General features: G+C 37.4%; 3 protein-coding genes and 1 long non-coding RNA gene across 4 annotated transcripts; 1 reads left to right on the top strand and 3 right to left on the bottom strand.

Moving 5' to 3' along the window:
• Positions 1-72: 72 nt before the first annotated feature.
• On the bottom strand, positions 73-13744 carry tmem243b (transmembrane protein 243, mitochondrial b). The gene is made up of 5 exons (XM_038738597.1): positions 13640-13744; positions 8842-9105; positions 8046-8096; positions 5315-5419; positions 73-4194 (listed from the first exon to the last, which is right to left on the bottom strand). Exons 2-5 carry the CDS (start codon positions 8917-8919, stop codon positions 4075-4077), a joined length of 354 nt encoding a protein of 117 aa, XP_038594525.1. The 5' UTR covers positions 8920-9105; positions 13640-13744; the 3' UTR covers positions 73-4074.
• Positions 13745-14635: 891 nt separating this feature from the next.
• On the bottom strand, positions 14636-16565 carry meig1 (meiosis/spermiogenesis associated 1). The gene is made up of 3 exons (XM_038738598.1): positions 16409-16565; positions 15634-15815; positions 14636-15159 (listed from the first exon to the last, which is right to left on the bottom strand). The coding sequence occupies exons 2-3, from the start codon at positions 15778-15780 to the stop codon at positions 15031-15033; spliced, it is 276 nt and encodes a 91-aa protein (XP_038594526.1). The 5' UTR covers positions 15781-15815; positions 16409-16565; the 3' UTR covers positions 14636-15030.
• A 900-nt stretch (positions 16566-17465) lies between these two features.
• dclre1c (DNA cross-link repair 1C, PSO2 homolog (S. cerevisiae)) lies at positions 17466-25721 on the top strand. Its single transcript, XM_038738594.1, has 15 exons — positions 17466-17700; positions 17845-17896; positions 18531-18615; positions 18908-18967; positions 19063-19118; positions 19341-19442; positions 20359-20431; positions 21037-21177; positions 21283-21384; positions 21858-21994; positions 22178-22232; positions 22449-22537; positions 22898-22995; positions 23924-24010; positions 24118-25721. The coding sequence occupies exons 1-15, from the start codon at positions 17592-17594 to the stop codon at positions 24891-24893; spliced, it is 2022 nt and encodes a 673-aa protein (XP_038594522.1). The 5' UTR covers positions 17466-17591; the 3' UTR covers positions 24894-25721.
• Positions 19237-21894, bottom strand: LOC119918075. Its single transcript, XR_005447389.1, has 3 exons — positions 21812-21894; positions 21695-21733; positions 19237-19477 (listed from the first exon to the last, which is right to left on the bottom strand). It is a non-coding gene; the product is annotated as an uncharacterized LOC119918075 (long non-coding RNA).
• Positions 25722-26246: the final 525 nt, after the last annotated feature.

Below are 26246 nucleotides of genomic sequence, written 5' to 3'. Positions count from 1 at the left end.
CTTCTTCTGGTTCCATTTAACATCTGTTGCTGTAAACTTCACCCAGTGCGGGGGGGGGAAACAAAGTGGCAGTCAGGGTACACAATTATTTATTCCATAAAATAAATGAAATAAAGAATAAACACATGGCTTTGACATTCCTAAAGTCGTGGCGAGGTTGACTTCTCTGGTGGGAAAGCGTGGCTCATTTTCCCCCACAGGTTCTGTGGAAGTGTCACTCAAAGCTTTACTGCAGATTATATGTAAACAAACCTACAGCTGCAAACCAAGGAAGTAAATGCTACATAAGAATTTAAACTACATCAATTTTAGATTTTTACAGCCAGTTAAGTATGAAATCTTACTTTTTCAACCCCCAGAAATCATGTCACATAGAGAAGCTGGGTGTTTTATATTAAAGGGATGAGACAAGTTTAAATGATTATATATTTTACTGTCAACAAATCCCACAAAAAGACCAGAACTAACAAGAAATCAACACTTGATACACACACAAGTATTGAGCTCCATTATTTAAAAAAATATATATATATATTAAAACCACATCAGTGAGCCACACTGTTGCACTGAATGGCATTTTCCTTCATTACAATCTGTAGCTTATTTTGATTCAATGCCACATACACTGCCCAGTTACTCACTAAAGTGCCAAATGTGGATTAATACGCCGCTTAAAATAGTCCCCAAAAAATACACTATTTCCTTGGAACTGAGAGCCTCGGACAGGATGTCAGAAAGTATTGATAGACGGACTAACACATTGGGATTTGTTGACAATAAAAATTAAAACATGCCAGCCTCTTCCTTTAAGATTGAACTTCCTGTGAACAAACCTGACACCACAATAAGAGTTTGGCAGAGGGTGCAAATCTGCAGGGTATTAATGAATGAGGAGGAATCTGTCTCTTCGTTCCAGCCTTACTTTGTGATTCATTATTGGCTGTAGGGCTGCAACGACCGATTTAGTCAACTGACAGAAGATTAATCGCTCATCAATTAAGCTATTTTTAAAGCAAGAATGCCAAAAATTCTCTGGTTCCAGCTTCTGAACTGTGAATATTTGCTGGTTTTTAATAGTAAATAGAACATCTTTGGGGTTTCCACTTTTGGTAGGACAAAACAATGATTTGAAAACATCACATTGGGCTTTGGGAAACTGTGATGAGCATTTTCACTGGTCCGATTAGACAAAGACAATCATTTTTTTGACGTCCTACTTTGCTGACTTTTAAATAGCTCAATTCCGGGTTAAAATTTGTGTCCAATAGATTTTGGTGCAAAGGTACATTTGGAAACAAAATCCATTATTCAGTTCTTTTTTTCCATGAATGCTGTGGGCCACTAAAGCTGCAACGTAGACATCAGTCTGTTAGCCCGTGTTTTTCGCACCTGCAACATCCAAACCCAGCCTGGTTTTAACACAGTGAATGTGCTTGAATGTACCTAAAATACCAAAGAATTTTCATTCTTGATGTAAAAACCTACAGAGAAATCTAACTTCAAACTGCTTTATGCTACAGACACTGGAAAAGCCCAGCTCAGATTTGTAAATGGCAGAATTATTAGTGCAAAATTTAGATGGCAGACACATCAATGTGATATAGAAACAAGTACAGATCCATCTTAAGATCTGTTGTGCTATGCAGCTTCAGTGTAAAGCCACGTGGAATGTTCCCATTAATTTTCATTGGTGCTACAGATGGCCTGTGTGTGTGGCTTAGATACAAGTGCAAGTCAACCAATGCTTAGTGCAAGAATTGGCAGTAAGTCAAGTGTAATTCAGCATTTAAATGAGTTTCTAATAAAAAATCCTCTTAGCAAGACTTGATTTGGAAAATTAATTAAATCCAACCATGATAAACAGATAAGCTGAAAGAGCAGAGAAGAAGCAGTGATAGAAAGGAAAAGAAATATATATATAAACAGTTGCATATATTCGCCACAGAACCCTGAAGCTGCTTGTCCTATTGTTGGGTAAGCTAGTTTGTGCTAGTCTACAGTACTGAAGGGCAGACCTCCCCTTCTGCTTCACTCAAGTGTGTTTACATGCTCATAATCTCCATCGTGGTTAAAGGAAAAATCCACCCTGTTAAAATCTCAACAGTTAAAAGCTACGTGGCAACTCACTCACGTCCAGCAGCTACAAGTTCAGTTTGAATATTTTTAGAAATATAAAACAATCATCATTGTCAGACAAACACATGAAACCAGAGAACCCACTTAGAAAGACATAGTGGCCTCAAGAATTCACAGCTGTAGTTGTGGGTTTTTGGGAGGACTGAAGGCTTCAGAGCACCTCCTCCCCAAATCAGAGGGTCAAAACAGCATCATTGTGATTTCACACACTCACAGAGAGCAAATATAATGGTGCGTTCAGGAGGTTTGTCAACTTATAAGAGTCAAAAAAAATGTCAGGTTTTGAACCAAGAAGCTCCAAAACTGAAACAATTAATCAATTAGTCAACTCTTTAGGTAATTAAATAAGTCAATTATCAAGCACATCAAGTCATTCTCTGATTCAAGCTAATCAAATGTGATAATTTGCTGCTTTTCTCTTATAGTTTTGAACTGATGGTGAGAAAAACAAGACATTTGAAGATGCCTCTTTTATTATTTTCTGACATTTTATTGACTTGTTTAATTAATCTAAAAATAATAAGCCACAAAAGTCACCAATATCAGTTATTGTTGGTGGAAGCCCTACATTTAAAGCCCTTCAAAATCAGCTCACGATGACCTGGATGGTGTTATAGAAAGCACACTGTCTCAAAATTGTGGTGCCTTCACAGAAAGTGGTGTTTTGTTTGTTTGAGGTGAACAGAAATTATATAAAACAACATTATTATCCTTTACGTGTTTCCTAACCTCAAGTTCTGTTCTGTCTTAAGTCCTCTGTCACTATTGTGCCAAATTATCACATGTAGAGCTTTAACACCGCTACATGACAGAAAACTGGCAAATAATGTAACAGCATAATATAGCCAAATACTGTCCAATTAACTGCCATAATGCATATGAACAAGAGCAAGCTGGGTGTTTGACTCTGTCCCAATTCTACACTACATACATTACATATACAAAAAAAGTGCTTGATCTTTGGGTGTGCTATGTAAAATTTTATATACAAAGCAACTGGAGGCGCTGCTCACAGCTGGCAATATTTTAAACTGCAGATGGTGATGAAGAAGAAGCTCCAGGAAGATTTTGAAATGATAACATTTTAAATCATTGGAAAAACATTTAGTTTGAGTTCCAGTATACCAACTAAAAAAAAAACAATAAACTGACAGTTAGTAGTACATACACTCATATTTGTATGTAGTAAAGAATTGGGACAGTGGCTTCTTCATTGATCCACTTCCCGTCATCCAACATGGTGATATTTTCTGACCCTGAATGCACCGTTAAACGAGCAGGCAGCAGATATGGATTTACCAGTTTGAGTTTGCAGGAACGTTTGGAACAATTGTGAAGTAGTCATCACAAATTTGGTGTTGATCATGACAGCATGATTAAAATGTTTATACAAATAACAGTTTGCCCCCCCCCCTCCTTTCTGTTTTTTAAAGATATAAATATAGTTAATCAGAAACGTGAGGGCAAAGAAACATGTAAAAAGACACAAAAAAGACAGGATGGAGACCTACACTAACAGGATCAAAGGGCAGATTTTTCCTTTAACTGTTCATCATCATCATCATCATCATATACCACTCTTATGAAACCTGTTGTTTTGTCATAAAGTTAAGTATTTGTTGTTGCGGAGAGGATATGACTGTAAATAACAATGTTTATGCTCATGTAAACACACCTGTTTCATCCTCCAGCAGTGTTTCTCCAGGCAGATTTATGACCTCTTACAGTACATCATGATTTCTATACCGTGACGTTGGGTGTATGAGTGTGTGCAGTGCATTATGTTTCAGCACCAACAAGTCTGAGTCAGTTTGCTGCAGCTCAGGTGGGAGCAAAGTTTGTGTGTGATTAGTTTTTTGTTGTTGTGTTGGTCCGTTTGTCTCTCCACGTAGTCCTTCCACGTGTCAAGGCTATGTCTTCCCTTCTTCCTCCTCCTCTTCACTTGACATTGTGGAAGTAGAGGTTGGCACATAGACACAGCAGCACGATGGACACCAGCATGTAGTAGATCAGCTTTCTGAATTTAGGCTCCAGATCGCCCTGCCGGTACCAGAATATCTGAGGGAGAGAATCATGAATGAAAAGGTTCTTATTTAAGTTTTTTCCACAAATTTGACAATACAAAATATGTCTATATATATTTGTAGGGAGTAGTTTGGCTTCAAATGGATTTCCCCTGAAATTTATTTACCACAAAAGTTCTATTCCACTACAGTTTTACAGGAAACAGGAATAAGCTCCCTCTAAGATAATAAATGGATAAAACATTTTTTTTACCAATTAATCTGTTATTTTTACTATTAACTGAATACTCATTTAGTCTAAAATATAAATATTTTATATAAATTAAATATCTGAAAATTTTGGTAAATGTTCTTCACAACTTTCCTAACACAATGCACTTAGATTGCTTATTTCTGCAATTAATGGATTAATAATTTGTCTAAAAATGGCTGAACACAATGATAGAATGTCTACAGATTGCTTGTTTTGTCAGTTCAAGCCCAAAACCTTCAAATACTTAATTTACAGTTATGTAAAATAGTTATAAGCAGCAAATCGCTTTCCTTCAATATCCTTCAATTAATTATTGATCAAACATTTTAACCATAACCTTAATGTTGGATTAATTGACTTATTGTTTCAGCCCTAGTTGCAACACCGACTCCTTCAAAGAAACTTAAACAAAACATTTTCCCTGAAAGGGTATTGTTAGAAATCAGCATTTACCTCGATTTCTTTCATAAAATATTCAAAATAAATCCTGATTTAAGACGTTTTTAAACAGAGCCACACAAATAAGTGGCCCAAAAATGAAAAATATTTGCTGGTAAAAGTAAAAAAAGTAGTAAAAGTAGTGCAGCTGTTTCCATAGTATGTGACGCCACTTGTTGTAAGGGCTGAGCCTCCTTTATCGTGGACAAAAAACTGTCAAGGATAAACATGAGAAACTTTTTGCTCTAAGAATTGTGCCCTACAGTGTAGCTTTTTAAGTGATATGTGCTCTACTGCACAAGACTTTCCAATCAACAGCAGAATACAGTAAAAGTACATAATTACCTAATAACTTTAATAAAAAGGTCTGATAAAGCACGATGCTGCAGAAACATCAGCTTATGGAATAAAATAATGAGCCTTAAAGATGAGTATTATTAAGTATTATCATCATTAATGTTACCAGCACTATTGTGGATCCACAGGTTAGCAGGATGCACACGGCAAAGAAGACATTAAGCGGCCGTGGAGGCAACGAGGGGAAAACAAATGAACAGATAACGGTCACCTGGAAGACAAAACAGGACAAACGTTAGAAACACTTAATAAGCTCAATTTCCAAAACTCCTTTAAAAAGGATCTAAAAAGTCTTGACATTTTGGGTTTGAGCTGGTGGGTTGAGTTTTTATCTGTGACACTGCTGGAGAAATGGAGACGAGCCATTGTTGTGTTGATTGACTTTGTGAGACGCATTAGTGTTGAGCTGATACAGGATCAGTAATTCTACATTTCTGAAACTTCGACTTTTCATTTTGAGCATTTTACCAAATACCAAATTACTAAGTAACTCTTAGCCCACCTGAAATATGTCACAGACATCCAGTACACTTAAGCATTATTAATCATATATAGCAGCACCTAGTAACCAGCAAACAGCTACTAAAGAGCCATCTGAGTAAAATCAAATACACTAATCGACTGAACTGCTCCTGTGCACAGAGCGAGATAATTAATCATCTATTTCCCATTTCAGAGAAACCTCTTTAACTTGGAAATACATTAAATATGTTAGTCTGAGCTTAGAAACAAAAGCAAGAGTCAAGAATTAAAGTGAACATACGCAAAACAGTTGTAAACTGAGATAAAGAATTTAAATGAAAGGCTAGAACAGTTCCACTTCTAAGCCTACTATTTAACCTACATCTGCTGAACAACAGAGTATTTTGGGTACCACAATAAGCCTGAACCTCCCGTTAAACCGGACTCACCAGTGGGGGGTGAAGTATTTATAACATTTACTTTATTTACAGTGCCAATACCACAGTGTTACGCTTTAAAGCTTGTGTTAAAAGCATTTAACTTGTAACAAACATAAGTGGAACAAAGAAAAGTCTTTAGAATATGTCTGGGGTTGGTGGAGTAAGTTTTGAGACATCACACCGCAGCCCCTCTGGACAGAAGACTTTAAGCCAGGACTGAGGGGGCAACCGCCCTGAGAATCAACTGAACCCAGAGCAGCGCAGAACACGTTGAAGGCCGACATCCAACAAAGGTAGAAACCAAGATAAAAAGCAGAAAATTTGCATATTTGAGAAGCATCAACCCTGAAAAAGAAAATGTACTGTTGTAATTCCACCTTTGTTGATCACCATAACTTTGGTGCTGCCCTGTAGGAAATGTGATGATGGAGAACAATTTAAATATTTCACACAGAACTGATGCCCTCTCTTAAACCACCTGCATATGGCCTCTGACTCTAAACAAGCTCTGTGAACACTCAGACTACCCAAACATCACTTCACTTTCTTCTGGATCAGTAATTTACTACACTGTTATGGCGTGTCTGGAAAGGGCTTTTACCTTTTATGAGAAGTTCTATTAAATGCACCGCGGTGGTCTTTGCAGGCTGGACAAAACGCGTTAAACCTTCTGCCGCTAGCAGGGGTGGTTGTGATTTACTACAATAAGTCAGGAAATGGACAAAAGCTGTGACTGTTGTAACACTTTCTATGTTGACTCATCATTTTAACTGAACTTCCCTTTCCTCTTATGTTAGTAGCCACAGTTACATATCCAGATTCGAACATTTACATACATTGGGAGAGTGATTTTCAACATGAAAAAGGCTTAAAATTAGACTTTGATGACATCAAAATATGTGTAGATCTCATGGAGCCTCAGTTAAGCCTTTTTAAAACCTTTTAATGCTGATTAATCAAATTTCTGAAACTATAAATGAGCTGGATAAGAAAATAAAACATCAGAAAAATTAATAATTAAAAGGGTCTTTGATGTGTTTAAGCAATTATGAAGCGACATCAAGAATTCTTGCATTGCTCAGTGCTAAAATAAGATTCATAATATCAGTATATCAGACTTTTAATCGCTCGAATCAATTATGACTACTCTAGACTTAAAAAGGAACCCTTTTTCATGGTAAAAGAGCACATAAATGCCTCGACATAGCTGCTACTATTTGTCCTATAACTCTTTGTACCTGTTCTCGACATGCCTGCTCAATAAAAAGGTTTAAAATAAAAATGTGCATTGAATGGCCAAATTAAGGCAAAAGCCACGATCCCCCGCAGATATAATAACGGAGCAGTGCCCACAAAAACACAACGTTAGAGGTCTTAAATGTTAATATGAGATGTGTAAAAATATTTTCGGTTTATTTTGAAACTATGGCGGAGGAAATTAGACTATGGTGGGCTGCCATGGTCACATTAATTAATGGGAAACACTGAAATGGAAGAAAGACGCATTTTGTGACATACAGTAAAGACAGAGTACAACATGTTACTGCAACAGTTTTGTTTTAGGTAGGTTTATTTGTCACAATATAACAAGTTAAAGAGTGTAATTTGAGTTTTGTAACTCCCTTCTGCTACATAGCAAACAACATACATTAATAAAGAATTAACTATGAAAAATGGTAAACAGAAAGAAACTATCATCACGGGAGCAGTGCTGAGGATGAATTAGAGTTTAAGAGTCTGATAGCTTGGGGGGAAAAGCTGCTCTGCAGGCTGTTTTCTGTTCCTGATTTCACAAAATGAGTCAGAAAGCTGCTGTAAAATGATTACGATGATTCCTAAGTAGAAACGCTACCATTCTGATGTCATCTGTATATTGAACTTCCTAAACACGCTACATGCAGTGAACCAGTGATGCTGCAGAGGATGTGTACTTACTAAAACGACCAAAGACGTAAAGCCCCCCACAGCCAGGTTGATGATTCGATCCTGCAAGAAAGACGGTTTAACACATCAGTTTATGCAAATCACCATCAAATGTCTGACATCTTTGCACTCTGTCAAGACACTTTGACTGACTTCCACTTCTCCCATGTTGTTGGCGGCCGTTGAGGGAGAGAAGTGTCCAGCGCTCCACACTCAACTTTTTGGCCAATATGAGTGCACCATCCGGGTACTCTGTGCACTGCATTTTGTCGTACTTGTTGTATGTATGGAAGGACGCAAATTGAGACACAGTGAGTGTCATTCAGGAGGTCAGGTTTGTTCAGTTCAGACTTATGTTGTAGTACTGTTATCAGTTTAGTTAACTGACCCACTTTAAGTAATTCTGTTGTTACCTTTTTGTCTAATGTGGTTTAAACACGTTTTGACCTTTAATTGATTTAGTTGGCTAAATAAAGCCTCAAGTTTTCTAAACCTCAATCTTGTGTCTCTGCCTTTACTGCTTGGTCCCTGACAGGGGCCAATACATTTTAAAAACAAGGCACACATGTGAGACACCCTGAGGAATTCAAGCCATTATGCATTGGTGTATTTTTTTTCGATACCTTTTTTTTGCCACTGGATGTAAGCACATTTTTCCTCCTTAATAGAGCAGCCGGGGTTGTATGGGACACCAGCAGTGTCCTGTTATTATTCTTTGTCTTCATATGAAACACGTTTTTTCTTGTTTTATATCTTATGTTTAGGGTTTTTATCTACTTCTGTTATTTGTTCTCCTCCAGACTCCTACCCGTGCCGAGGTCTCCCCGAACAGTGGTCTGTTGTCCTGGCCGCTGGTGCCGTACGTCCTGGTGGTGAAGTCATCCATAGCCGGATCGGCAGACACACACTCAGCACTGACTGCTCGCCTCTCAGCAGCGCTGCCTCCTGGAAAGACCGGGCCAGTGCTGCATGCTAGCTAGCTAGCTTCTGGCTACAGTGTCAGGGAAGCTATCAGTGTCAACAGACTGATGAGGTCATTACGGTGGGTGACTCTACCAACCAGGTAGGTTACCTGTGAAGCACAAAAGAGAAGAAGCTGTAATACAGGAAATGCTTTGAAGCGTAAAACCCACAATCACACAACACACTCCCTCACAACACCAGGTTTCATGCAACATCCTGCCTTGATTTTAAAACCATTTAAAAATCCCGTGTTTCATTATGTCTCCCTTTTAATTTTACTAGGATCAAAGCAATAAGTGTATGTCTTTACATCCAATTTCCACATTTACTCCACATATATACATTCATGAATCTCACAAAGATGCTACTTTTGTTTTAGTTATTGCAGTTTGGAACATTTTGGATCTTTTTTTTCCTTCTTTATGCTGATAATTACTTATTTTGTTTGCAAGTTTTCATTGCTTAACCTTTATGTAAAATTATTAATCTTATTTTTTGTTGCCGATATGTCTACTTTTTATTAGAGCTGAAATAATCAGTCAATTAATTTATTAGTTGATCAACTGAAAATGAATCCTCAACATGTTTCTGTGAGTACTTTGCAAACAACAACACGAAACATTTGCATGTTCCTACTTCTCAAAATGTGAGGATTTGTTGTATTTCTCTGTTTTATATCATTATACATGTAATACCTTTGTGTTTTGGACCATTGGTCACAAATTGAGACATTTGGAGATGTCATCTTGCACCAAATTATGATGGTCAATTTTCTTTTTACTATTTTAGGACATTTTATAGATGAAACAATAAATAGATAAATTGTAAAAATAATCAATAGATTACCTAATAACTGTTATTACTTATTATTTTGTGGAGTAATGTGGATTCTAATAAAAAATGGAGTTTTAGTTCAACTACAACAGCGCTAAATGTCTTTTTATTCAGATTAAAATAATATAAAAGCATTAAGACACTCCCATAGTTACTGTGTTTTTTAAAATATAAATAAATAAATAAGCAGTGTCTCTAATAGTGGGAGGTGGTTGTTTTCTTTCTATGTTGGTCAACCACTACTGATCAAATCAGACTTAGTGTAGCTCATTCTGCTCCACTTCCTCTTTTTTCAGGTGTGATAACAACCACATGTCTGCTCCATCTTTCACAGAAAGAGTACTGACAATGATGACAGCTGTTTAAAAGAGGAAGCAGAGATGAAAACTAAATATAACCTCACACTGATTCAGCCACAATGTAAAAGTCAATCCAAGGTTTGAACGCAGGGTGGGAAATATACTTTTGAAAATTAGGAACATGACAGATAATAAATGTTCCAATTCATGAGACATTCAACAGTAAATCATTATTTTGTGTCTGAAAGCTGCCAGACACTTTCATACTGGATTTTACCAGCATTTGGCTGGCGCACATTTTTCACCTTGTTTAAACCTCTGATTTCCAAACACAACCCCAAACAAAAACAGTGCTTTTCAAGGCCCGCAGAGCTGAATATATCTGAAACTGGAATAGTGAAGGGACAAAAGTGTAATGAAAGTAGGATATCGAAAAGTAAGGAAGCTGTGACCAGCAAACTTTATGGCTTTCCCTACTAATGCTGTTGACCACACATAGAAATTCAAGTTTCATTTCTCTACAAAACATTTGGAGCAATATGACTATGATTCGGCTTCACATTGTATATAATTGAGATTATGTGTTCATTTCTTTTTTTAAATACTGATGTTTTTTCTCCAAGTGTCAAAAAGGCCTAGGAGAGATCAACCCCGAGTAATTTGAGAGCCCTGAGCTAATGCAATAAATATGTGAAACACGCTGTGAAATTTTTCATATTCCCAACTTCCCCTGGAGACATTTCTAATTTCTTTGTCTGATTACAGCTCTCAAAAAAAACATGATATTCCAGACATCACACAACCAAACCTCAGACAGCATTATTAGCTCAAAAGCAGGGGAAAGTTTAGGCTCAGCCCGCTGTTCAGTTTGCAAAGCCGGTGACTCAGCCCATGTTTACACACTGAGCATTAACAGAAACAACAAAATCACAGTCTCTTAATCTAATTATTTTCAGAGAGGCTTACAAAGTACATAACTGTAGAGACAACTTCACAGGAGCTTCCAGAAAGGTTCAGATATACTTCTCTAACACTGCAGTTTCACACCACGTCTTCACGCAAAGTTCAACAACCGTTTGCACAAAGACGTCAGCTGCGGTTGCTGCTTCCTTTCTGTGTCAGAAGGCAGCAGGAGAGGAAAATAAGACCCTCGCACAGCTTTCTCAGCAGAAAACACAGAGTGGAAAACAAGAGCTTTATTATGAGCTGGCATAAAACTGGCCAAAAGCTACATTCCTTCACAGCCTTGTGATTCTCTAGGCTTCTTAAAAGAGACCCCACGACTTAACTGAGCTAAGAAGAAAAACATTCATAATATAATATTCAAGTGTGAGCCGACAGTACAACCCACAGTTTAATTATACCGGGATAAAACCATGAGAATTAATATAAACAAGAACAAATCAAGGAAATAAAACTACTAATTCAGTAATTATAGTTACGTGTTGCAGATAAATACAAAGGTATTAACTGCAACACATAGTTAGGTATATTAACTTTGCCATATAGGTAAAGTTTATGTTGGTCTTATGTGATTATAACACCACCCAAATCTATAATATATAGACTATGGCTGCAACAAACACTTATTGATTAATGTGGTGATTATTTTCTTGACATTTAAAAATGTCAAACAGTCCAAAACCCAAGGATATGCATTTAAATATTATAGAAGGCTAACAAAACCAACTAACATCTCACCAGCAGTCCAAAACTCAAATAAATTGAATTTACTATCATATTAAACTAAGCTGGTGCATCGAGTAAGCACACATCAAGTATTATCAGTAAATGCTCAAATCAGTGATTTGTTGGCATTTTGATGTAAAACAAATCATCAGAGTAGTTGCTTATTCATTTTCTGTCACAGACCAAACTGATTAATCAACTAATTGTTTCAACTCGATCAACTAATTCTAACAAATAAATAAATAAACTAAATCAGATGAAAAGTTTATGTTGAGAATAAGGTTTAATCAAACTAAAATTTTAGATAATTTAATGACTTTTGCGGCTGGACATTTGTAGAGATTGTATTTATTTAGAAGTTTTAAAACATTTTAAGGACCTGCTCACACCTGGATTAGCATGTGATTCAACCGCTTTTTCAGTAAATGTCAACATACAGAAGTGGTTTAATCCCACCTGTGTGCAGTGAAGAGAAAAGAGAAAAGTCCCAAAACACTTCTCAGTAAATGAACATTATGCTTCAGAGATCCTTTACTCTAAAAGAGGATATCAAAACATTACCAGCATGTTTTAGAGGAGTAACTTTAGTTAAGAGCCAAATGAGACCACCACATTTTTGCACCACCTGACAAGACGTGACATCTCTCTCCAATCTTATCAATTATCTTGATTAGTTAATAGCTTAACAACTATCTTGCTAGGCGATAGCTAAGCAAATACCTTTAACTTTACCCAAACAGCTTGTTAGCCGTGTAACTTATTGCCAGAGGCTTAAACTCTACCTGAGCAACCATATGTTACCGTTAAGTGGAGAATAAGCTGAAAACACACCTTATATTTTGTTATCAATACTTCCAAGCAGGAATAAAATGACTATTATGAACGATAACACTAAAGCTACCTTTCCTACTGTTAGCTAACCCGAGCTTTAACAAGGCCAACTGTACAGCAGGTTGTCTTGCTAACGAAGCTAAGCTAACCACACAGACAGCTCCTGAACTGTGAAGACGAATCAATACATTTACAAGATCTAACGAACATGCTGATAAGCCACTGATTTTACTATTTGAAGCCCCCGGTTTACTCGCACACTTGCCTTACATCCGACGTGTCGCCTCCGCTGGAAACACAACTTCACAAAAGCAGAGCAGGAGGGTCGAGTGTGAATTAAAGGGAATAAGCCCGGCAGCTGTTAAAGGCGAGGTCAATTACTGTTGAGCCGACCATGGTACGGCTTGATAAGCAGGTTCACTGACGCACACGCGGCGCGCCGAACTTCATTCAAAAATCAGGTTATTTAACAGTGGACGCGAAAAGGCAGAAGTACTGCGTATCAATTTTTAATGAAACATTTATCCAGGAAATACTACATTGCATTTGACCCGAGAAGAATGTAACTAACAGTCACCATGCATTACTATATGAAACAAATTTAAACTGCCATTTTGTTTGTTTAGTTTAGTCTTTAAACGTTTCGATTCATTTGATTAAGGAAGTTTGGTGGTTTATATAAACCCATACCCAGGGTATAAAATTAGCACAGGCACCAGCAAAATTCTTGTAAAATATACAAGTGGCTGGTAGATTTCACCAGCCAAAAAAAAAAATTTATCTACTGAGTGCCTGGTAAACATGTACATTTGTACATTCACAAAAAAAGTTAATTTTACACCTTGCCCATACCCAATCAAGGACTCGCACAATTCGAACATTTCATGAGTTGCAGTGTGCGAAAAGTCAAATAACATTGCGTTGTATAATGTCAAATAATCAAGCTTGTATCTTGTAAATGCAGTGTCTTGATACACGTGAAAGACCCACCTTAAATCGTCAAAATGTTGAATGAAGTTTGGCGTCATGACCTCTGGCTGTAGAATAGCGCACCAAAGAAACTAACGTGAACTTTGTAACCCATCGATTGTAAGGGCGTCACTGTGGTGGGGACATAAAGGCTCAGATTACGTGTGTGACGAAAAGAGTTCATGAAATCGTCACAATTCTGAATGGTGTATCTCTAGCTGTACATTATTTGAGAAAGAACTGTAGACTGTAACCCACACTATGATTTAATAACCAACAGCATTTTTTTCTAATATATACCTATGCTGGCCTACACTAAAAGAGAAAGGCACCAAATGTAATTATACATATAAAAATAGGCCTAAATATAATGTAATGTTGCATTACTCACCTGCCTTGCAGTCCTAGTGCAGTCACTGTAAACTGCAGTGTGAATTTCACTGTACAGCACCACAGGGTCAACTTTCTTTCTAATTACAAGTTAATAAAGCATAAATCTCCCTTCCCCAGGCAGCTGTAAAGCGATATGTCCTTGATCTGGGGTAAAACCTCAGATCTGAGAGGCAGTGGGGTCCATGCATAATCTCACCCCTCATGTTACCATCACATGAGGAGAGTATGAGAGGCCCAGTTTAATCAGAACAAAACAAACCTTCGGTCACATTTGAAACAGGACATGCACATTACAGTGAGTGAACATGAAATCTCCAGCTTAATATAGTAAAAAAGCAAAACATTTGGTTATTGCAATGATGTAATTAAAACTAAAAAGTATTACTTAACTCATGAAATGTATCTAAGTAAAACTTGTTTTTCAGTGCTGCTAAAACACTACACAACACTTGACATGGCTCCATGGCGTATTTGAATGTGATGGATCAAAAATGCTGCCATCCTCTTCTTAATGACCGTTAAACACAACGAAAGGCCCCGCAGTTCCATATCAGTCTTCTTTTAACTTTCCTAGCTCAAAAAAATTAAAAGAAAAAAAAGCATAAATGACAAAAAAAAAGCAGATTAAAACAACAGTTAATTTTATTTTTCGCCCATTTTTAACATATTCTCTACATTGCTGTTATCTCTATCTGTTGTAAAATTATTTCACTGTGGCTCAAAAAGTCCAAGATTTACCTCATATTCTCTTCTATTTTTTATTCATGTCATGCACACATCTAACTGTAGCAGACAGCCTTAAATTCTGAGCTTTTTAGTGTATTAAAAATTGCTTTTGAAAGTTTAGAGATGATAAATTAAACAGGCAACCTTGCTATTTTTGACAAACAAACTTCAGTCAGGTTCTCAAATGCAGTTTTCCTTTATTTCTTCTTCAAAATGGGTGTGTTTGTGCCCATACTGTGTGTTGACGGGCTACCGTTGTATCATAATGATACATGGATAAAGTCCAGAACACCTTAATATGCATAGACTTTGACTTTGTGGACATCGCGGTCCTCACATTCCCTTTTCTTGTTGTAGTAATAAAATGTGTCGTCTCGACGTTGCAGCTTCTTCACAAAGCCGGTCTCTGGCCATTTGTCGATCTGAGACGGAAACAGAAAAAGAGACAGGGAAGATATTTATAACTGACTATTTTTAGGTACAATAGACACAGCTTGTCTGTTATCCATCAATAAAACAGATCACTTCGCTAGAGGAGGCTTATGCAAGTACCAGCCTGTCAAACACATTGTCTTTAAATGACAGAATTCATGTGTAATACTGCTGAGTGGTAAATTCAAATCCTCTGTACGCATTCAGTTTTATTCTCAGACGTACATGTATGTTTGACATAATTTTACCTTCTTAAAACACTGTACGTACCAATGCAATTATTCTAATTATATATTCTGAGTTCAACAAAATTTAAGATTTTCTAAAACTGTCTGTTTTCTAGTGCAAGTCTGCCATTACCCAAAGTTCTCTACAAGAACTGTGCTTGATAAAGAAAAGTGGGTGAACAGAGATCCTCTTTCTGAATCAATGTTACAACTTTACAGTCAGATTAGAATATTTACCAAAGCCCCTTGTTTGACTTGAACGTACTCCAGTTCGTCTCTGTAGCCCGCCTGCTGGAATCTGAATAGGTTTTCCACCTCTGCCGTCCATCCTTTGGCTCTGCTAATGGACTTTGGCTTGGAGTTGTTATTAGTAGTACAGGACATGTTTGCAATGCTGAACGATGTGGGGTCTCTGATGACTGACAAGACAATGTCAATAAAAAGGACATTGGGTCATCAATTACATTTCCAAAACACAAGCTGTAAATAACCTTTGAGTTACATTCATAACTTCATATAATGCTTAAAATAGGCCTATATGTTCAGAAGATGCTTAACTAATTTGCTTTTTTGCCAGAACACTCTGTAGCAGGGGTAAATATTCTGCTCCAATCTTGATTTTCTTAAGAATCAGCAAAGACTTGTTGGAATAATGTATAAGAGAGACTGTCACTAACAGGCCTGCCAGTCATTAAAAGTGACATTTTACAAAAATTAAGCGCTGCTTGATGCATTACAATGTATGCAGAACAAAAGGATTGACACTAAAAATTGTAGAAAGTCAAAATAAAAGTATGTTATGTAAGTATATTTATCTATAAGCAGTGATACTTTAAAATACTATAATCTTGAATGGAGTTTCGTGCGTGTCGGGCTACAAAGACGACAAGTAACGTTAGCTAACCTCTGCTTTTATATAACGCAAATTCAGAAAAGCTTACAGTCTCATATACTCAAATTTCCACACATTTCCCACAAAAATAGGGGACTGACAACAGTTTATTTTACTTACATTTGTTGTTCAAACGTGTTGTTTTCCAGACGCCAGTTAACAAGTGACAGTTTGCTTTGGTTGCCTAGTACCGTGAACTTTCTTCTTCTGTGTTGGAGGACAGAAGCCAGAAGCTACCAGAAGATGGCGCCAAAGGACACGGCGGACCGTTGCGGGTGTTATTCACCCTTTAATACATGAATTATTAGAAAATATTCTTTTTATAACACAGAATTGTGCTTAAATTGAAATCCATTCTTTTAACAAAATTCTGTTTTATTTTTTTAATTATTTAACTGTCCTGCCACACCTGAATATATGTAATATTATGTTTTTTTTTAAAGCTCAATCATTGAAAACTAACAATAAAACACATATTTTAAGAACAAAGACAGGAAAACACTCATAGTGGTATTTATAACTGTAATCACATGTATGCGGAAAATTAGTAGCATATATTTTATCCGTGATAATATACAATGTAAAATGTAACAGATCTTTCTTCAACACATGTTTGTTTGGGAAGCAAAATGCAAATTTGTCTCTCATTTAATGCTGTAATATGTACTTTTGCATTGTTATTTATGTAAATATATTTGTTAAATGTCTGCTTCATTATAATATAAAAAAATTCATATATCATCTTTTTTTTAAAAACAGAATAGATAAACTAGCAGCTCACAATCTGACTCTACTGTTGCATGACGTCCACATAGGTGGGCAGTTGGTTTTTGGTGTATAAAAACTACATTTCACTCTAAATATTAGTGTTTAAAACATAAATATGTTGATAATACTTTACTGTACATAGGACAGTAGTTGTTTGTTTGTTTGTTTGTTTGTTTGTTTTTTACCTCGATTGACCTCCTTGAATAAAAGTTTATTTTATTTTATTTTTCTGTTTTTTATTCCTGAGGCATATTCCTGGAACACAAGATAATAACCACTGTCACAATATTGGTATTAACCAGGGGTTCGTTAATGAAAAATAAATATATAGATTCACAGTAGATGGCGGAAATACACACAAAATTCACCTCAACCGCCGAAAAAGAAACGACGAAGAAGAAGAAGCAAGAAGTGAAATTGGTGGGCGGGACAAACAAACGTCTGCGATGATAACAAAATGATCTCTCTCCGGTACAAACAACGGTCAGACATTTAATCAATTTTAGACAACACCGCCAACAGGTTCGGCGTAAAGATGAGTTCATTTGCAGGTCGAATGAAGGAGTATCCCACAATTTCTCTGGACCGGTTCGACAGGGAGAACCTACATGCCCGGGCATATTTCCTCTCCCACTGTCACAAAGGTTAGTTAGCTCGCCTCATCAGCCTGTGTATGTCAGCCTTAAATAGCATTATTAAGTAAAGTTTAAAACACTTACCGTTCACAGAGCCTTGTAACAACAGATTACGATAAGTTTCCCTGCTGCTCATCTGTCTTATCATCACAGATCACATGAAAGGACTGAAGGGACCGATACTGAAGAGAAAACTGAAGTTGAGGTGAAGACAGTTTGGTCTATTGAGCAACGTTTTACTTAATTTTTAAGAGGGAACAGTAATTTACCTTTTAGGCACTGGCTTCTGTTTTTTAACGCCACTGATACTGAAGGAGGACACTAGTGGTTTGACGTTTGTGCTGGAAAATAACATCACTAGTAACCTTTTGAACACTTAGTCCCAAGTTGCACCTTTCATATAATCATTGTTTTGTTTTTGGCAAATTTTCACAAAATAATTCAATGTATTGATCAATATTAAATAGAAGTAAACAGTTTGAGAAACATATTTAGCAATAAATACTACGATTTTTGATTAAACAGTATTTTTCCATCCAGCTCAAGCAGTCGTATTCCTTCCCTCTGTACAGTGAGATGGATTTGAAACTGGTTGAACTACATGTATCCTGAATTGCTGAATGATTTCAGTACAGCTGTACACAATTTTAAGGAACCACAGACTGTTACCATCACATTAAAACTCATATGAACAGAGGATGCAACACTTGTAATTTGGCCTGAAGCAGCCACTTAGTTCACTCGTGCCTCAGTCCAGCTGTAATGGCACTTGTACAGTTTACTAAGCTACTTCTGTCTGTTTGTGTCTCTGCCGGCCTGATATTCTCTTCTGGTTTCAGTCGTACAATCAGGCTTTACTGCTCCTTCGTGACCAAAGAACTTCTGCTAAGCAATCCCAAGTACGCTTTCTGGGAGGAATATGTCGTAAGTCTGCTCTATTACAGCAAATGTCTTTGTTTGCGGTGTAGAGGGTGGGATAATTAGGAGTGTTATCTACTGCTGAGTAACTGTAAATAATCAAAGTCAATTAAGTTATATCTGCTAACTTGCACAATTCTTTTAAATAGGAGGGGGTTTTTTGTTTTGTTTTTTCTTCAACTTACTTTGCCTTCTGGTATTGTGAGGGCAGCGATGCTGTGAGTAGTGGAATTGAAAGTACTGTCTCTTTTTCCATGGAAATATTTTTCTTTCTCCCCTGGTGAATGATCTGTTCTAGGTTGCTTTAGAGCTGGAGAGTCCGACTCAGATTTCTCTGGTTAATGAGGCAACTGGAGAGGTAAAAACTGAGCATTTCCTAATTTTCACAGGGTTTAATACATGTAGATTTGGCTTTTGTCCTTCTAACTTGTGTTTTAACCATCTTGTTGCCAGAAAGAAGAGCTTGTGGTCACATTGCTTCCTGCAGGCCACTGTCCCGGCTCTGTTATGCAAGTCAAACCATTCTTAACCTCTTCCCGATTTTTCTCTGTCTTTGTTTACGTATGTTGCCAGCTGCCACAACACAGCATGCAAGAAAAATAACCTCTAATAATTTCAAATATGATATGTCATGTGACAAAGCTTTACTTTATTTATTTATGTTTTTTGAAAAGGTAATTGTTAAGACATCCTAACATGAAAAGTCTGAAATGGTGTGCGTCTGTCTGTAGGTTCCTGTTCGAGGGATCCCAAGGGAACGTGTTGTATACAGGAGACTTTAGGTTTGCTGCTGGAGACGTCTCGAGAATGGAACATCTGCACTCTGGAAGCAGGTTGGTCCTAATGAACGTCTTCTTCTTTCGAAGTTCTGGAAAATAAGTAAAGACAGTAAAGTTTAGGAGTTTGATCATTTATTCAGAAAAATCAGAGATAATTAGGTTTAAGTTATAGTTTTGATCCAGCAGGGCAGAGAAAAAGATTAAGATCAAACTTAAATAAGATATAAAAGCAATAACAGTAAACAGTCCAATCATAAGATACAAAATTACTCGTTATAACATAATCCTACTTAAATCTTCCTAAATAATCTGGGCTCAGAAGCAGGTTGTTGCAGCTCCTTATTGGAGAAGGGCAAGTTAACCAGACATACATTTGCCAAAACAACCAGTTAGCCTTCATCCATTACGTCTTGCAAACATTTCTGATGAAAACATACAACTCACATTTGTGTGACTTGTTCAAATAAGTATTTTTCACCTCGTTCTGGTGTGTCAAACTGCAATGGGCTCATTACTGCCCCCTGAGGCCATGCTGGACTTAAAATAAGGCATGCTGGTTAGAAAGTAGGTGCGTTCGAGATGACGGTGGCCGACTTTCGCCGACTTGATAGTCTAACGTGAGCTCCAGGGGTCGGAAATAAAACCTGCGCCGTCATGTCAAGGTTTTAATGTCATGTGACATGGTGACGTTTTGCAGCGCCAACGAAAGTCTGACACAATTTCTAACCAGCATGCCTTATTTTAAGTCCAGCATGAATCGCGTTAAGTCAGCTCTGCGCAGCGCCGCATGAAGTCAAACTCACCTGTTGTGTCAGACTTTCCCCAGAGCAAACGGTTCTGTTAGCTTTCGCTTTCACCTTCTTGTGTCTGTATGTAATCTGAGTGATGTGATGTACGTCATCTTGTTTGTTTTTTGATTTGCTTCATCACTGTTGATGCTGGGGTTTTTTTCTCTTTCTTTCACATCCAGAGTGAAGGATATTCAAACTATTTATCTGGACTCCACTTTCTATGATCCACGATTCTACCAGATTCCTACTCGGGTAAGTTTTTGTGATGTTAACATGATTCAATTGCAGGGGAGGAATATATTGGAGTCTTTAGCAGTGAAGTTCAAACAGGAATAGTAAGGAACATTTTAATGTTTTGAAATATATTAGCAGATGGTTTACAGCTGTAGTGTTTTTAGCTGAACATAACATGTAGCTGCTAGCTGGATTGAGCAACGTTTAGTTCGAGTCTAGCCTCAGTCATTTGTGGGTAAAGTTTCATTTCACATGCTATGAGTCAACTGAACAAAATTTGATTGAATTCAGATACTGACACTTTTCAGTCCACTGTAGTTGGAAGACATATCACTTCACCAGATTGTAGTTTTTGTCTAAAGTGTTGGCCAGAATGACTATGGCTTTTATTTTTTATTATGCAATTAAACGGTAGTTTAGAGGTTGAATCGATTAGTCGATTGACAGAAAATTATATGGCAGAAATTTTTGTTAATCGAGAAGAAAAAAATATGCCTAAATTCTCTGGTTGCAGCTTCTAAAATGTGAATGTTTTGTGGTTTGCTTAGTCTACTACAATTGTGAAATGAATACCTTTTGTAAAATAAAAGTGTTTATCATAGAAGATTTTTCTGTGTGTGCAGGAGGTCTGTCTGAAAGGGATCTCAGAGCTCATTGGAAACTGGATCAGCCAGAGTTCATATCATGTTGCATGGCTGAACTGTAAAGCTGCGTATGGATACGAATACCTGTTTACCAACCTGGGAGAGGAGTTCAACACACAGGTAACACAAACGCGCACACATTTCTATACACGTATTCTGTATGTCGTTTCATGCACAAATTCATACAGTACATGTAAACATCGTCTGTTTTTTGATTATACTCAGATCCATGTTAAGAATCTGGCGATGTTCAAGAAGATGCCAGAGATCCTGAGCTACGTGACGACTGACCGCAGGACGCAGATCCATGCCTGTCGACACCCTAAGGTCACACACACACACACACACACACACACACCCATACAAATCCAAGGTTTGTCTCTGGTTATTCAGATAAGTGGGAACAGGGAAATGTGGTTTACAGATGTCATCTATAAAATCATCTGTCATTCTGAAGCTGTATTACCTCGTAGACGAGGGTTTTATAACGAGGAAACTGCCTGAAGCACTGGTTCTGAATTGGAACAAGTTATAAATGAGTAAGAAACGGAAGTATTTTTAAGGTCCGTTCGTCCTTATATCGGATATGAAGAAACGAGGCAGTGAGATTAATGTGTGATGGCGCTTGCAGACTTACCTCTCTGTCTCTCTTCTGCTCTCTCAACTGTGCTCATTACTGTAAGTGCAATAAAATCATAGTGAGTAAAAAAACAAACAAATAAGTTAAAACAGAAAGCTGATTGTAAATGTTTACTTTTGTTTCATTGTTCTTTTGTCACTTGATTCACTGATTTGTGTAGGACGAGGAGTTTTTCCAAGGCAGCAGGCTGCCGTGTGGCTGTACAGCCCCTGATGGGACTCCACTTCGTATCATCAGCATCAAACCGTCCACCATGTGGTTTGGAGAGAGGACGAAGAAAACCAACGTTATAATAAAGTAAGAACATGTTCAAATGTCTGAGAGTTTATGGAAATACTAACTCCTCTCAAGGCCTGATTACATTTAAAACTCAGTTGTATAATATGCTTGTTCTGAAAAGACACTGACAGAATAATTCATTATAAATAACATTAAGTTTGGTTTATGAGTGTAAATATTTGTTTTTTGTTGTGTTTCCAGAACAGGAGCCAGTTCTTACAGAGCCTGCTTCAGTTTCCACTCCTCCTACTCAGAGGTACTTCAATTTGTTATTTAAATTATTAAACGTACGTGTGTGTGTGTGTGTGTGTGTGTGTGTGTGTGTGTGTGTGTGTCTGTGTGTGTCTTATTTATATACTAAAAAAAGTTAAATGCTGTTGAAGCATCTGTGAACAAGTAGATTTGTTATATATATATTTGTTTGTTTATCCACTAACACACACACGTTGACTGTGTTCCTCTATAATTTCAGATTAAAGACTTTCTCTCCTACCTTCAGCCAGTCAACATCTACCCCAGTGTTATCCCTATTGGTCAGACACTGACAGAGGTTACACAGATGTGAGTGAAGTTTTTTATTTTATCATTTAAGTCTCCATCTTAAATTATTAAAATTAATCTGCAACTATTTGGTTAATCGAATAATAATTCTTCAAGAAAACACACCAAAAATTCCCTGGTTCTTAATTGGGAGGGACTTTTCTTTGTCTTCTGTTACAGTCAAGTGATGACTGACTTGATCATTTTTAAAGTTCTCCACATGGGGGGGGGGGATAAAACCTAAAAATCTTTTGATGTGAGATAACATTTAATGAGTGATACCACAGAAATTTAATAAATGTGATCGGTTTGTGCACAAAGTTGGTGTATTGATAACTATGATGATTGCTAATAATTTAATAACATTGTGTGTTTGAGCAGGTTGAAGCTGATGTGCAGGAACCATTCTGAAAATGCAGCGCCCATATACAAACCTTTGGGAGTCCTCAAACGCACCATGGTTGAGCGACCTAAATATGGTGAGACACACACACACACACACACACACACACACACACACACATAGATACAATAACCATAACAGGTGCACTGCGCTAAAACACATCTGTAATACTGTCACTGTGATGCTTGTTTACAGGTCAATAAAATGTGAAGCTGAAGGTTCTACTCTCCGTACATATATAGTTTCTTCTTTACAAATGTTTTAGATCATATGCAAAGGCAGGGGTCGGTCTGTACCCTGCAGTTTTGAGAGTGCCACCATTTGAAAGATAGATTAATAAATAAAAATGTATAAATTAATTTAAGTATTGTCTCAAAGGCCCCCAGCAAAGGTCACTTACAAGAAGCACCATAAAGAAAGTTAAGAGCATTTGAGATGAGGTTAGGGACGCTCCACAATCTGATAGTCCTTTAAAGAGCTAAGTTAACGTAGCTGCTAATGTTTTTGCACTTCGCAGTTTTGGTCCGTTCTGGTCTTTCTGTTTATCTTTGTGTAGAACAAACTTTGCCTGCTACTCCGTGTTGTATGAGCCATACGTCTAATTAGAAAGAGCAACTTATTGTTGCTTTAATTAGTATTTCTGGCAACTGGTTTGCACATGCAATACATTGATTATTTTATAAACTACTTTTTAGATTTACTGAATTCTAATTGTTGTCTTTTGCGTAGAGTATTAAACTTGGTATTTTTTAAGCCACATACATCCAACTTAAAAGACATATTGGAATGATAAAATGTCAGATAAAAATCATTTCAGATTAGGAATATATTTAATATTTTAAAATAATTAATTCAGATGTATGGAAGATGACATTTTAGGGGTAGATATTTGACTTTTTGACTCTTGATCAATGATCAATATTAGCTTTGTAAATTAACAAACCACTTTATCACTTGTCAGCATGTGTTAGTAAAGTATTAACTGTTTGTTTTTCTCTGCTCAGATCCAGACAGCGATGACGAGCTGTTTGATGGGCTCGACCTGGCACCAGTGAGGAAGAAGATGGGGCTGAACCAAGAAATAAAAAATGGTGCAGAAATATTTTAACTTCCTATGTCTCTTCTTTTTTAGGTTCCTAATATGGACTGATTATTATTTAGTGAACCATTGATTTTCTTTTTCATCTGTGTCTCTTAGTGAAAGCTCAGAGTCCTCAGAAAACAGCGCCCCCTGTGTCCACGGAGGAGTCTTTTCCTGTGACGGTCACCGACACGCAGCCTGTTGCACGCAACTATGTGGACTGCACTGAATCCAATGATGAAGAGGAAGATAATGAGGAGGAGGATCAGCAGCAGGAGGAGGAGAACGAGGGCGGGGGGGATACAAAACGGATGAAGGATGTGATCAGGCCAATAAAGGACACTGAGGATACAGAGAAAAAGAATACTGAGCTAGAAGGACCTGCTTCCTCTAATCCTCCGAAATGGGAGGACTTCTTCACCACAGAGACGCTGACTGACAGCCAGAACAGCCTCAACAGCCAATTACAATCCTGCTGCTCTTGTCCGAGCCCCTCCCCCTCCAAAATGACTGGTTCACAGACCCCAGAACTGTTCAGCGATGAAGAAGAAACCCCCGACAACGATGGAGACTTCAGTCTGACCCTGTCCGCCTCTCTGTCAAATCATTCCTCACAGAACCAGGACTCCTATTTACCCGACACCTTGATTCTGCAACCAGAGCAGCGGGGGCGGGAACAAGGAGACTTGGGGACCAATGCTGCGTCTCAGAAGAAGGAGAGCAACGTACAGAACGTCCAATCAGAGCTGGAGGAGACCTCAGAGTCTCAGGTGTCATCGGACTTTGATATTCCCTGCACACCAGAGTCAAAAATGCCACAACCGGATGAGCTGTCGCAGTTGTACAGGAAGCTGGCGTCAGGAGAGGAAGTGGCCATCAGAAAGCGGGACTGAAAAAGGGAATGTGGCTCACGAAAACTGACTTTAACATTCCTGTTTGTCCACAGTAAAGCTCCTAGGCTGTGGACAAGATGCAAAAGAGTATGAATAAACCCTCTATGCATTCAGACTGTGAGCATTATAATTGATGGGTCTCTGTTCTTAGAGATTTAGGTTGAATTTATGCAGCCAATAGGCCTATCATAACTGTTCACTACTTCTGTACACTGCAAATTTGTAACCGTTTATTTGGAGTCATGTTTCCTGCCACTTAGTAGATTTCAGTCCAATGTTCACTCTCCTTTTGGATCTTACTTTGGTCTCCATTAACTCCAGAAAAAATGTCAGGCTCTTTTAGCTGCTAAATGTTCCACTTTCTTCACCAGCTAGTCTCTAATCTGCATTTTAATGTATATAAATTAAATTTCTTTGGCTGGAAAGCTAAATTGACTTAAACTTAGACTGACAGTATGCTCACAGTATGAATACATGGTTACCTCACCTATATGCTACAAGATTTATGGTTTGTGTCATAAACACATAATGAGCTTCTATAATACCTCACATGCCTACAAGTGACGGCGTTCTTCTCAAGCTTCAGTCAAACCTCCAAACCACGTAAACCTCAGTATGTAAAGCAACTAATACACACACTTCATTCCACTACACTTTACCTTCACCTGTGCCCTACATGCATTTATGCACCTGTGTACCTCACTGCTGACTTTCCCTTTTTGTTGACAGTTTGTGGTTTGTTCTGCTAAACGCTTCCTTGTGAAGTGGATCAAATGATGTAAAGAAGATGCAGTTTTGTAAAACCAAATTAAATGTATTTAATTTCAACTAAAGAGCATATTATTTCTATACTAATGAAAACCTCTTCGAATACTCAGAAGAAACTGGCAGACTTATTTTGGATAACATTCTGTACATTTCAAATGATGGTCATGAATAATGTTCCTGAGCCTTCAGAAACCCAGATCACGTTCTCATGCAGAATCCACAAACACACATTCAGATCTCTTTTTTAAAAAAAAACAGATCTTTATCTTTTCACAAATATTATAGAGATAGATAGATATATAGAGATATAGATCCAGTGAGGGAAAATAAGTATTTGAACACCCTGCTATTTTGCAAGTTCTCCCACTTAGAAATCATGGAGGGGTCTGAAATTGTCATCGTAGGTGCATGTCCACTGTGAGAGACATAATCTAAAAAAATATCTAGAAATCACAATGTATGATTTTTTAACTATTTATTTGTATGATACAGCTGCAAATAAGTATTTGAACACCTGAGAAAATCAATGTTAATATTTGGTACAGTAGCCTTTGTTTGCAATTACAGAGGTCAAACGTTTCCTGT

This window comes from Micropterus salmoides, unplaced genomic scaffold (assembly GCF_014851395.1).
Source record: "Micropterus salmoides isolate LMB-PRFRI ecotype aquatic unplaced genomic scaffold, ASM1485139v1 Ms_hic_scaffold_23, whole genome shotgun sequence".
Lineage (NCBI taxonomy): Eukaryota > Metazoa > Chordata > Actinopteri > Centrarchiformes > Centrarchidae > Micropterus > Micropterus salmoides.
Note: the sequence above shows the minus strand (reverse complement) of the source record. Positions and strands in the feature narration are given on the sequence as shown.